Source organism: Asterias rubens, chromosome 8 (genome assembly GCF_902459465.1).
Source record: "Asterias rubens chromosome 8, eAstRub1.3, whole genome shotgun sequence".
NCBI lineage: Eukaryota > Metazoa > Echinodermata > Asteroidea > Forcipulatida > Asteriidae > Asterias > Asterias rubens.
The window spans coordinates 16,860,039-16,873,812 of NC_047069.1; the positions used below are offsets into that span (position 1 = coordinate 16,860,039).

The following is a 13,774-nucleotide window of genomic DNA, read 5'->3' on the forward strand; positions in this document are numbered from 1 at the left end:
GTTGCTGATTTGTGTTGCTTTTGTTCATCCCCTAAAACCAATATTCATAAATACCTCAGACAGTTTCGCTATTCCTATTGGCGGAGAGTGCATCACGTGGGGGTATAAACCTTTGATAATGACCAGTGTTTATAACCAGCTGGCTTCAGCGTGTCGGGCGCACAAGATTATCATGCGGAACGCAATTCATAGCTATAGTAACTTTAGTAACAGCGCGTAATCTAAGTGCGCGCGAGTCGCACAACCCACGCGCATCGAACAGATTCTTCACAAAGTTTTTTGAAAAAATATTTCAAACCTGGAATTGTTAAAGTGTCTATATTTGTGTTTTTGTAAGTTAAAAAAAAAGGGCATTTATGAATGGGAATAAAAGAGTAGTGACTCGTTCTATAACATCCGCAGAGTCGTTGCCGACCCTGCCGGCTTTAAACGTCCGTTAAAGAACTCATTGCTACCCTTTTATTCCCTTGCTTGAGTGATAATGCCTTCTTGTGATAACATGTATATTATGGCTCATGCAGGTTTGGTCTGTAGGATTGATAACACGAAAATGGCGCTTTCAGATCACAATAAAAAAGACTATACATGTGTCCTATTTCTATCCTGTCAATCTCAAGTGGCAGCTGCAAATGTGGATTAACGAAAGTTTTAATATTAATTTTGGTTTTTAACCATACACCGATGTATGTAAGCACTGTATACTCGGTACTTTCCCCCGAGTCCTGTGAAAAAATATCACAGGCATATTTTGTACTCGTGCAGGAAAGATATCACGTACCTCAGTGAAACAGTTTTACAAATTGTTTTCCAAAGTAAAATATTCTTCGTACAAATTTAATATATTTTGTTTAATTTGTTGAGGAATAGATGCTCTTTTTAATCCTCGTTTTTTTGTTTGTTTAACTATTAAACAATTTCGGTCCAATTTTTCAAAAGTGAATAATGAGTTAAACAGCTAATTATTTTATGTGTCACACAGCTGAAAGTTAGCGATTGGTTCCGTTACCAGACCAGCTACCCATGAGCTGGATGTAGTCTTCTTCGTCTTCTTTGTACTGTAATGAAGAAAGCTCCGTTGTTTGTTCCTTCACAAAAGTAAAAACCACACTGCAAAAAATGTTGAGCAATCGCAACAGTTCAGATTTCAGTGATCTGTGTCTATACACACTATTTCCTATTTGCTTTTCTAAAAACCACATAAGGTTTTGTAAAATATGCACCATTTTTTGTTTTAATGTATAAAAAAAGGACATTACATCCTTGAGGTACATTCTAGACACCTTAAGTATGTGTGCATCACACTAAATAGAGAGAAAAGTGTCACGCTCATGAACTAAATGCAAAGTTGTAATCCCACAATTTTTTGGGTTATTAAAATAATATTTGAAGGTCTAGGATGTTACAATATTGTGTCCTGGCATTGTTGACTTTCAATCTGGAACAATTTGGGCTTAAAAAAAAGTCAGGTTGTTTTTTTCATAATGGAGTTTCGACAGTTTGCTTTTTAAGAGTGTTTTCATTCTGGGTGAGCCATTCTACAGCGAACCTACTAAATTTTGAAAAGAAAAGCAAACTTTAGCTGTATGAAAACAAGTTTGATTCGTTTTCAAGTAGCTTGAAGAGTTTTAAACAAGTTGTTGGGTATATTTTTAAATACCTATATTTCTATGGTATGCTTATCTAGTGTGGTGAACCCATGTGAGGTTATAAACTCGAGCTGTGTGTAAAGAGAGTTGCGACATGAATTATCAGGATTTCTCCGGTCACATAGTTGCTGTACGCCTTTTTTGGTCCAAATGCTACAACTCTCTCAATATACAGCTGTTATAAACTTATAAACAGCGCCCTCACTACAGACAAAAGAAGGTACAGAGCCATCATTAATGTTAAAAGAGTTTACAAAATTTAAATTATGTGACCTTGGGTTTTGCAGCAGATTTCAGTAGGTCTTTTAGCTGAAACTAAAAAAAAAAAAGAACCACCTAAATGCACCTTTTTTTCTGAAGGCTTGTGGCTTCAGTTTGTTCCTAATTAGAGTTCAGTTCGAGATATTCTTGGGCCCTTCTTCCTTGGTTTCTTTTCTTTCTTTTTCTTTGGTGTTGGTAGTTCAGGTGGAACCTACATAAAAAGATAAAACAAAACAACAAACTTCCTACGTTATTAAAAATTCAGGCGTCGGTCTAGGTCAATCAAAGAATTCTCATATGTGTTCATAGGCCAATCTGAAAAGATGTGTTTTATGAGATTTTGGGAAGAGAGAAATGTCTTAAGTGTATCTCTAAGATATTTCGGCAGAGAGAAGAAGAAAGGACATGTCTGTTATAGATGTGGGAGGGAAACCCCAACTGAGGAAAATTTGTACTCGGATAGAGAGTGAACCATTCAATCCACATGTGAAGCTCTGTTTGGAAGCTGGATGTGAACCAGGGTCCACTGGGATCAAAGGAAGACACTACTACAGCCAACTTTATCACCTCGAATACTTATAAAGCTACTGTATCATCAAAAAACTGCAGCTAGTATACCCTGCTGCTGCTGCTGCTAGACAGACCAGCTTATACCGCCTTGGAAATCCTTAATACAATTTATGACCACGAGTTATTTCCCTCTGCAAACCCCTTATCATCATTCTCTGTATCCATCATGGTGGACGTAGAGCCGCCCAACCAATGTGATCTGATGCACATTGCCACAGCTACCGTACCTGAGGCTCGGAAAGTAAAATAAAGCAAACCCTGGACCTTCGTTAAATATCTTACCTCTTCTTTCTTGAATGGATTTATATAATCAGAATCTCTCTTGATCAGCCTTAATTCCTGAGACATCTGCAAGATGTATAAAAATAATGTGATGCATGAAGTAAAACTTAATATTAGAGCATGGATGTTCTGCGGTCATTTCCAAACCATGGTGTCAAAGTCTACATAAAATGTCTATCAAGCCTACATCAGTGTAAAGAAAAGTTAAACATTATTGCGTTGGTACTGGTTTCAACAAGAGATTTCCTTCTTTTTGTTTTAAAGGCAGTGGACACTATTGGTAATTACTCAAAATAATCATTAGCATAAAACCTTTCTTGGTGACGAGTAATGGGGAGAGGTTGATGGTATAAAACATTGTGAGAAACGGCTCCATCTGAAGTGCCATAGTTTTCGAGAAAGAAGTAATTTTCCACGAATTTGATTTCGAAACCTCAGATTTAGAACTTGAGGTCTCGAAATCAACCATCTAAACGCACACAACTTCGTGTGAAAAGGGTGTTTTTTCTTTCATTATTATCTCGCAAGTTCGATGACCGATTGACCTCAAATTTTCACAGGTTTGTTATTTTATGCATATGTTGAGATACACCAAGTGAGAAGACTGGTCTAAGACAATTACTAATAGTGTCCACTGCCTTTAAGATAAGCATTGAGACAAGTAAATCACCGATCTCAGGCTTGTATTTTTAACTGAGATAAGGATAGCTCCCGCTGTTCACAAGCTCGTTACCGTAGACACTGATTCATACCAGACCAAAGTATTCAGGGATAAGCTTGGAAGACAACAGGGCCTAATTTCATAGAGCTGCTAAGCACAAAAATTTGCTTAGCGCGAAATTTCTTCCTTGATAAAAACAGGATTACCAACCAAATTTCTTTTTGTTGCATATTGCTTGTTACTGATATTCAGCTGTAGTTTGCTCATACTGAAAATCACGTGGAATTTTCTGTTGGTAATCCTGTTTTATCGAGGCAGAAACTTCATGCTAAGCTCATTTTTGTGCTTAGTAGCTCTATGAAATTGGGCCCAGGCTGCAACTGCCTTCATCAAGCCTCCTGCAAATAAAGAGTGTTACAAATTCTCCTACCTCCCAAGAGATCATTTGCTAAAGTGAACACACTACCACAAGATATTCGCGACGCACCAACTATTAGTATTTCTTAGAGTAAACTTCAAACTATGGATATAACATCATCAGGGGGTCGACTTCATGTAAATCATTGCTGCTCAGTCACCTGAACATGTACATCCCAATATATGGAGATAATGCAGTATTTCACCAGAACCAGAACTTACTAAATTCATGAGTTTCTTGTGGATGTCGTCAAAGAATCCCGTCTCCTCAGTATAAGTCACAGCCCAGCGGAGGACTTCTCGTAGCTGTTTCTTCTTGCTGTACAGACTGTGTGTGATGTCGGGAAGTCGTAGAGTTATGTCTCCAAAGAAGGCAAGGTTTTCAAGAAGTAGTGACAGACCTGATGGTAAAACAAAGTTGAAAGTTTACTTAACAGGGGAAAGTTCCAGCTAAATAAGATGTTTCTTTTTTTAGATTATCATATTGGACAAGAGTTTTGTTACTAAAGATTTGTCAAGGCGCTGTTTGAGATTTTGTAGGATCTTAATTCTCACCTTCTTTGGATGTCTCATCTGTTGGGAAGGACATTCCTGGGCTGAAACCGGACTCTGACAGCTTGTTTCGGGACTCAGATAAAATCTAGCATACAAAAAGAGAACAAAATCAAAATCAAAATTATTTATTTCATTAGCCGCCTACTGTCTGACCATTCAATATCATCCACTGTGGTCTTCAATGATAGAGAAACTTTGTCAGTCTGCAATTATTGTATCATGTTGTGAATGCGTTACACAAAGTCAACCCTCCTACTGTCTGACCATTCAATATCATCCACTGTGGTTTTGAATGATAGAGAAACTGCATCAGTCTGCAATTATTGTATCATGTTGTGAATGCATTACACAAAGTCAACCCTTCTACTGTCTGACCATTCAATATCATCCACTGTGGTTTTGAATGATAGATAGAATGATATGCAAGCCTACAATTATGTCATGTGGTGAATGCATCACATCGATACACACAAGCACAATGCCATACTACACCCAATAATGCAATTGAACAAGTTCAGATGTTGGGTCGTAAACTCATTGGAAAATATGACCAAGGGTGAGGGTTTGGGATTGCCCAGCATAATTTGATGATTGTATTGAAACATGAATTTGTGCATTTTGTTTTACCTCATTTGGAAGATGGAGTGAGGTGGAGAGCCAGTCCACCTAGATTCAAAATGGAAAAGGGTTCTTCCAGGGGACATTTTATAGAGCTCTGAAATATTTCTTAAGCATTTTCTGCTTATTAAAAAAGTAGAAGGAAACCAGCCAAAGATGCTACATATTATTTAAGCTTGGAACCTCATTTTGGTTAGCAAAATTATTTTGTGCTTATTAGTAAATGAAATAAAACCACTGGTTGTGGATAAAAAGCTATGTATCAGTCTTGCAAACTCAAACCAAATGCTTCGTTGAAACACACCAATTTCTTTCCTGAAAACATGTCAATGCCCTCAAAAAGGAGAGTGCGTGACTTTGCAATACTGAGAAATTAAAAAGAAGCAGATCAGCTGAAGAAGCCAATTATGTGAAAGCAATATCAATCGGAACCCAAGATTTCCAAATGGTTAAAACTTGTTCTGTCTATAGAGTGGAACACGTACCTGTTGCATTTTATCAAACAGCATATCAATCAATTTAAACTGCTGTTGGTAGTCATAGCTGGCCAAAATGCTCTGCGTCGCTTCCTGCTGCTGAAGTCTCTTTTGGTGGAAAAGCTTCTGAACTAATAGAAGTTAAGGCATTGTCCAAATTATATAATCAGAGTTATACACTCTTTTAAAATTTTGTCAATTCAAATGAAAATGAAATTAAAATATTTAGTGTAGTTGTTAGCAAGGCACTCCATAGTTTATTAGTTACACTGACCCTTAATGTTAAGGTCATAGATCACACTGCTGTACGACTTGTGTATGTTTGTAGTTGTCTTTCCGAACCACAAACACTGAAGCAGCCAAGTTGTCTTTACTCAGTTCTTAGTATCTGAAAGCGAACAAATTTGTGCGAACAAGTTTCTTGCAACTTCGACGACCAAACAAGTCCAAATTTTCACAGATTTCTAATTTCATGTACATGTACATTGTATAATGTTGGGATATACACCAAGTGAGAATACTATGTCTTTGACAATTACCAATAGTCAATAGTGTCCAGTGTCTTTAAAGACCGTCTTGAGAAGCTAACTTAAAAAGGGTGTATGTACTTTTTGACGAACAAAAAACACAATGTCCACAGATTTACACTAAACTTACACAGTTTGAAGATAATGATAGTAAAAAGCTTCCCTGAAAATACTACGTGCTGAGGTGCTGTAGTTTTTTGGGAAATAAGTAAAACAGTGTCATGAAAACAATTTTGGTCTCATGAGACGAAAATTATTTTAAGCATTTACAAACAAATTTTCATGACATTGTTTAACTCATTTCTCAAAAACTACAGCACCTCAGTAAGTAATATTTGAAGGGAAGCTTTCCACTATCATTATCTTTCATAGTGACGTCATGCAGCTGGGGGCAGCCCCCAAGTGACCCACTCCACTATCATTATCTTCAAACCCTGTAAGTTTAATGTAAATCTATGGAAATTTTTAAAAAGTACCCAAATCCTTTAAAGCCATTGGACCCTTTCAGTCCAGAATTTTTTTTTTAAGTTCACAGATTTACAAATAACTTACAGGGTTTACAGAAGGTAGTGGTGCGAGCGAGACTTCTCTTGAAATATTATTCCATGAAATGCTTTACTTTTTGAGAAAACAGTAAAACAATATCAATTCTCGTCAGCGAGAATTACGGATTTATTTTAAACACCATGTCCTGACCACGGCGAAACGCGCGGATACAAGGGTGGGTTTTCCCGTTATTTTCTCCCGACTCCGATGGCCGATTGAGCCTAAATTTTAACAGGTTTGTTATTTGATATAGAAGTTGTGATACATAAAGTGTGGGCCTTGGACAATACTGTTTACCGAAAGGGTCCTATGGCTTTAAGGTGGTTCAGTGAAGTAACCCCCCCCCCAAAAAAAAAAACAGATTGTTGGCACTACCACGGTCTTATATCAATGTATTAAATCACTTAAATCCAACATGACTCCTATTATGATCAATTTTGATACGTTATCATAAAGTACACAATACTGTGCACACAAATAATTTGGCCCATTGTCAAGGAAGGGCTTGATCAAATATCTGAAAATATTCAGGCAATTAATTGTTCATTGTCATCTAGTATATGTGACCCAGTTCTAACCATCGTATGATGTCCGTCTACCCATGGTGTGATATCGTGAACCCTGTAGCTGTAAGGTGAATGGAATCATCATCAAACTATCGGGCAACATGGTTTGAGTTCACCTTAATCACAGGCCTGGAACTTCATTGCTATTGTAATACTAACAGAGGGCAAGGTGTGACTATGAAAAAAACTATACCTCATTCATTGTTTTTGTAATTTAAGTGACATTAGATCTAGAAGTATTTGTAACCTAAAACTTGAAAACCTTGATCCTTGACCTTGCAATGGCCTTATATTTTAGACACAGACTGTCCGAAAGGTCGAGGTCGAATGCTTCAACAATGCACCTACTTTGAAGGACACTCATCATATGCTCTACATATGTACATGTCCACCTGCTACTTTGTCCTTCTCGTCTCCTATTAATTATGATGAGTCATAACTCTGACCTCCCGCTTCATGGTGGAACAAACTCAGCATAGTTTTAAGAAAGAGGAATGTTATTGACATTCGTTTATCATTTTATGGTCCTGAAAAAAAGGCTGAATGAATGGGGTAATCAAATAATCAAAGAAGATGGATTAGGCCCATTGTTATGGTACTTTTAAATTCCATTTTGGGGCAATTTTTTGTATGCAAAGTAACTGTTGAGTTTGGGTTATTATTGTTAATCCTGCATTGCACAGATCACAAATCTAAACATTGATAAAAAGGATACACCGTTTGAGCTCTATGTCACTTTCTCCACTGCTTTCCTTCTTAACATTAGCACCATCATCATTTTCTTGCCCCCAAACATGCGATGATATAATCAGCAACTGAAGAGAGATCCACGTAAGCTCCATTCTTAACAAATAAACCACCGTCGCTTCGTAAACTTGTGCAAAAAACACGAAACCATCAAATAATATCTGCAGGCTGGCCAAGCACACGACGACATCCACTCTCCGACCCCTCTACTGCAGCACGTGTTTGTTTATGATTGTTTCAGTGAGTAAATCATGTGACCAAACAGCTGTTCAGGCACAGTCTCTGTTTCGTGTCGCTAACTAGTCTTGGCCCAAGACGTCAGTGATCGATAGTGGATGCAAGAGGGCGCGCTGTTATTCAAGCAGATTGCAAAACATTGAGGTTGGTTCAAAAGAGGGCGCTGTCAAAAAACATGCAACTGTTCCCAGTGGTTTAACTACTTCCTTTGTTCGGCTTATGATTGTCAGATACAGAGCGTTCATATTTACAATTTTATTGGGCCTCTTCAACCATAAAAAGGCTCAGGTTATACCCATAAATAAAAAAGGCTGCAAGCATGATGTTGGAAATTATAGACCCATTTCTGTTTTATCAACGTTTTCGAAATTATTTGAAACGTTAATTATACCCGATTGATTTTGTTAATCCCAGTTTGGCTTTAGACGTAACCGCTCGACTGATCTAGCTACATCTTTGGCTGTTAATAACTTGTACAATGATCTGATTTTTCAGTTGGCATTATTCTGGATTTATCTAAAGCATTTGATACAATTAACCATGATATCTTGATGCGGACATTAATAGCGCTTGACTTGTTTAAAAGTTACTAATGTGATAGATCACAATATGTTTTGTATAATTCTGTAAAATCTTCTGAACGGCCTTTTACTTGCGGTGTACCTCAAGGCTTCGTTCTGGGTCCCTTATTATTTATCTTGTTCATTATTAAGATCTGCAATACGTTAGGAATTTGCGGATGACCCATGTTTGTTGTGATAAAAATGTAGACTTAGCTGTGCACAACCAACATTGAGTTCAGGGTAATCACTTCTTAGCTTTTAGCAAATAAATTATGTATAAACGTTCTCAAATCAAGTTGTGCTAGCCAGTCCAAGTGCACTCAGTCTGTTCCTTTAATTCTGAATAATGCCAATCTTGAGCAGGTTAAGGGTACTAAATTTCTGGAAATTCATACCGATGAAAATTTGACTTGGAAGGAGCATATTGGCACTACAGCAGTTAAAATATCTAGAAATAATAGGAATAATGAATCGGCTAAACAAATTCCTTCCTTGTAGCATATTATTACTGACCTTGTACAACTCTTTTATTTTACCTTATCTTTATTACGCAATTTTGGCATGGGGAAGTAAAACTCCTAAATGTAATAAACTTCTCACTCTCCAGAAACGTGCAGTTCGGGTTATTTCCAAAGCGGACTATTGTGAGCACTCTGGGCCTCTCTTTTGTAATTTATAACTGTTAAAATTCGTTGAACTTTATCATCTTAACTTAGAAACGTTTATGTATAGATATATGAATAATCTTTTACCTGCTTGTTTCAAGTCCAGTTTTACACTAACAAATCTCAAACATCCGATCCTATTATACCCGTAGCGCTGCTAGGAAAAACCTGTTTTTTAACTATCGTACGAACCTCGTTGTCAATAAATGGTGTTGTCCAGCGTGGCACTTTATTTTGGAATAGTCTAGATGACTCTTTTAAATCACTGCGTACTCTCTCAACTTTAACCAAAAAACTTAAAACTCGTTTTCTTAGTGAATATTAAGATTCTGATGTTTATTTTTGTGTGTAGAAATTGTAACGGCTTTATGTTCTGTCTTACACCTGTCAGTTTTGTCCTGTTAGTTTTGTCCTGTATTTTTAATGTATGTCTGTTTTTTGGTCTGTGGAACAAAAGCTGTGCTTCTCCCCGGACCTATATATTGCCTTTTGTCTAAAGTTTCACCTTTTAATAGTTTATTATAAATTTTATATTAAACATAAATTTGATCCATATTACTCTGCGTTATACCCCATTGTTGCACATTGAATAAACGTTTATATCTACTATTTATTGCCATCTACTGGGGTAAGCATGGCAGTTCACTGTACTGACTTTGTTTTAAAGCGAATGTACACGTTTGGTAATTGTCAAAGACCAGTCTTCTCACTTTATGCATAAAATAACAAGCCTGTGAAAATTTGGGCTCAATTGGTCATCGAAATTGCGAGATAATGATGAGATAAAAAACATCCTTGTTGGACGAATTGGTGTGCTTTCAGATAGGAATAAAAGACTTCTAGCTAGAAGTATTTTATTATTTTAGTGCGAAATTACTTCTTTGTCAAAAAATACATTACTTCAGAGGGAGTCGTTTCCCACAATGTTTATACTATCAACAGCTCTCCAATGCTCGTTACCAAGTCAGTTTTTACGTTAATATTTGTTTTGAGTAATTTCCAAACGTGTACCTTCCCTTTAACAGAAACATAAAATCCCAAGGTGCCTCAGTGCCCGGGGCACATAACAAAAAGGTCTATCTGCAAACTTGACTTGCGGCGCGAAAACCTGGCAGCGAATCTGGCTTAAGACATTTATTGGCATTCAACCGCCCTATGGGCGTCAAACCTGTAGACGCTCTCTGGTCTATCTAGGGAGTCTGAGGGGTGATGTGCCCCCCCCCCCCTCTCAGATGTTGGAATTCTTAACATTTTCAAGCTATGAAATCTTTACGGGATGGGTCCGGGCCCGCTTAATAATGTTAGTTTGTTTGCAGGGCCCAAATAGAAACCAATTATTTTTTACTAACCCGGTTAACCCTGGGTAAATAAAAGAAATACATAAATAAGGGGGATGGGCGAGTCGTTCACGTTGTTAGTTAGAAGGTATTGCAAACGTCGTATGGTTGTGGGCAAGGTCTCCTGTCCAGGTTGAACTCATTGTGAGAAAATCATTGTCAATTGCACTATGTATCTTATAACAGTTGAATCTGTGGTTTATTATTTTCTTTTTACAAAATACAACCAGAATGTATTATCACCAAACCCCAAAAATACTTTTAAAGCTCTCATAAAGAAGAAAACAAAAATGCAAGAAAACAGCTACAACAGGTTTAACTACACTTTTTCACAATTCACTTTTTTTTTTATACATAGCATTTTTTCTTAAAGTTGTCTATAAAGTGTTAAAATCATGCTATTTTTCTTCATAAAATATTGTTTGGGGCACAAAGTTAGAAACTGGTGAACTTAGAACAAAATTAATTACCTTTTTTGTCCAAGACAAGTCTTCTCACTTATTCTAAACATAATTATGCATAAAAATAATAATAAACCTCGTGAAAAATTGTGAGAGAATAATGGAAGAAGAAACGAGTAGTGTGTTTTGATGCTTGACTCCGAGACCTCAGCCCAGTTCTCAGATTCAATTCAAATAATTATTATTTTAGTGAGAAATAACTTCTTTCTTAAAAGCTACGTTACTTCAGAGCGGCGTTTTTCACAATGTGTTATACTATCAACAGATCTCCATTGCTTGGTACCAAGTAAGTTTGTATGCTATCAATTATTCCGAGTAATTACCAATAGTGTCCATGGGGGAATTATTCCAACATAGACATATTCCCGATGAATTATTACAAACATGCATCTTAAAGTGTCTGTAGATGTTTAAAATATGAATCTGAAAATTAATGGCAATAAACAGTTGTTATCGTAAGAGTTTGAGCAGCTTTGGCTGCATTTTTAGTTTACTTCGAGGTACACGGTTGTGTAAAAAGATATCACTCCGTTTCCCCCAAATTACTCACAAGAAGCGTTTTTTTTTTATCGCTCTGTGATCGTTAATAATCCCGGTGTCGCCGTCTTTATAACCGTTCGAACACCGCCCTCTACCTATTTGACCTTGATTGGCACCATGGCTTTTTTGCAGTCCTCGCCCTTTACGTATACACTATCCAGCGCGTTTCAAGAACTTCCCACAAACCCTTCTTAGTCAGTTCCTCTACGGCTGCGTCCAACTTGTCTTTGAAAACAATCAGTCCCTTTTCAGTAACAGTAAATATGATGAAACCACCTGGCATGGACACAAAATTATGAAGTGTTATAGTTACATTCATTGCCAACTTTAAGTAGCTACTACTGTGTTTGTTGGACAAGAACATTGTTTATACTTCAAAATGAACAATCAACGCCAGGTGTGTCAGTAGGTTCTGTCCCCGGTACACGAGTCAACAACTACTAAAACAGCCAGTAAAGGATGATCTCAGTATTTCAACTATTACCCTTTTATGGCCAAATAGATATCGTACCGGTTAATAACCATTAAGTTTAAAAAAATAATATATAAAGTTGTTTGGGGGCTGACTCCGCCTACCCCTTTTGTGACGTCAATCGAGGCAGACTTTGCCTGCAATGCGTGCAAAGTACATGTATGTCCAAGTCGTGAGTTGGTACGTGTCAAAAAGTGTTTTTCTGCATTCAGCAGCAATACACCTGGTCGGCATTGCCGAAAAAAACACAAAAAAATCTTTTTTTGAAACGTACAAACTCACGACTTGGTCCGTACATGTACTTTGCAATTGTGTTTACTCTACGCATTACAGGCAAAGTCTGCCTCGATTGACGTCACAAACAGCGCCCTCTCGGGTCGGGGTCTACTCTTAAATTTGTAAATAACATAACAACTGATTTTTTAAAACCTTAGTTAACTGTTTATTCACATTCCACTCATCAAAACACAAAGTGACAAAAGCTTTATTTAAAAAAAAAAATACCACTTCCAGGGGACTTTAATATTAATTATTTTATACACTTTGGGCATTTTATGTTTTATTGATAAAAACTTACGAGTTAAAATGCTTGTTGAATTTTCGTATAATAAAGAAAGTTTTATTTTCTGACATCTGTCTACTGAATTTTTGGCGGCACACCATTTTGGCAAACTGGTAGAAAACCTCTATTGGGCCAATATTGGTTTTGTAGCTGCACATAGACAATCTTTTCTGGGCCAATACTGTTTTTTATTTTAGCGCCACGCCATTTTGGCAAAATGATAGAGCAAACTTTTTGGGCCAATACTGGTTTCGAAGTGGCACACCATTTTGGCAAATAATGGTATAAAAAAAAACTGTTCTATGCCAATAGGCCTACTGATTTTGTTACGGCGCACCATTGGGCCGGCATTGAACCGACATTGGTCATAATATGCAATTTTCAAGGCAGGGTGTTAAAGCTGTGCCACAAGATGGCTTAAGATTGTGAAAACAATTAAAAACTGAAAAAATAATGTAATTTGTTGGAATTGTTTGCTATAAAATACCCAAAAAATTGTAGATATTAATAAATCTTGATTGCAACAATGTAATAATTTGGAATAACTGATAAGCAGTGCTTATTATACAGCATATTAGACTGTAGACTGTTTGTATTGTGTATAGTGACATGGATATAATATGTGTTTGAGTGTGCAATTAGTAGAAGATTTAAAGATATTGGACACTATTGGATTGTAAGACTAGCTTTCTCACTTGGTGTATCACAACATCAACGGTTTTGCATTTTGCAATAGTGTCCGCCCGGAGGCGGACGCTGTTGCATATTGCATGTGCAGTTGTGTCCGCCCCGTGCAAAACCGTCCTTGCAGTAAATTAAACGCCCTTAATACTTTCGGCATTTGTTAACAAGCTATAAAAAAAAAAAGTGACATGTCATGAATGACATGGGAAATGTTCGGCCGTTGGGTATTCGCTGCAATCAGCGGAAGCGCGCCCTCAATAGAACATTATGAGGATTTTTTTTCTGGCCTCCGAAAAATAGTCAGGTAACCAAAAATGCGGAAAAACAGTGTATACACTGCCTTATCGACGTCGGGATACAGGAAATTCATTGAAGGTTTGA

At 37.0% G+C, this 13,774-nt stretch overlaps 1 protein-coding gene across 2 annotated transcripts; it reads right to left on the reverse strand.

Moving 5' to 3' along the window:
• Positions 1–314: 314 nt before the first annotated feature.
• LOC117293975 (coiled-coil domain-containing protein 134-like) lies at positions 315–8,108 on the reverse strand. 2 transcript variants are annotated; one of them, XM_033776488.1, is made up of 7 exons: positions 7,841–8,108; positions 5,496–5,617; positions 4,393–4,477; positions 4,060–4,238; positions 2,760–2,825; positions 1,993–2,118; positions 315–1,107 (listed from the first exon to the last, which is right to left on the reverse strand). In XM_033776488.1, exons 1-6 carry the CDS (start codon positions 7,965–7,967, stop codon positions 2,032–2,034), a joined length of 666 nt encoding a protein of 221 aa, XP_033632379.1. In that variant the 5' UTR covers positions 7,968–8,108; the 3' UTR covers positions 315–1,107; positions 1,993–2,031. The 2 variants fall into 2 exon arrangements, with proteins under 2 accessions (XP_033632379.1, XP_033632378.1); XM_033776487.1 differs by having other exon boundaries at positions 315–2,118.
• Positions 8,109–13,774: the final 5,666 nt, after the last annotated feature.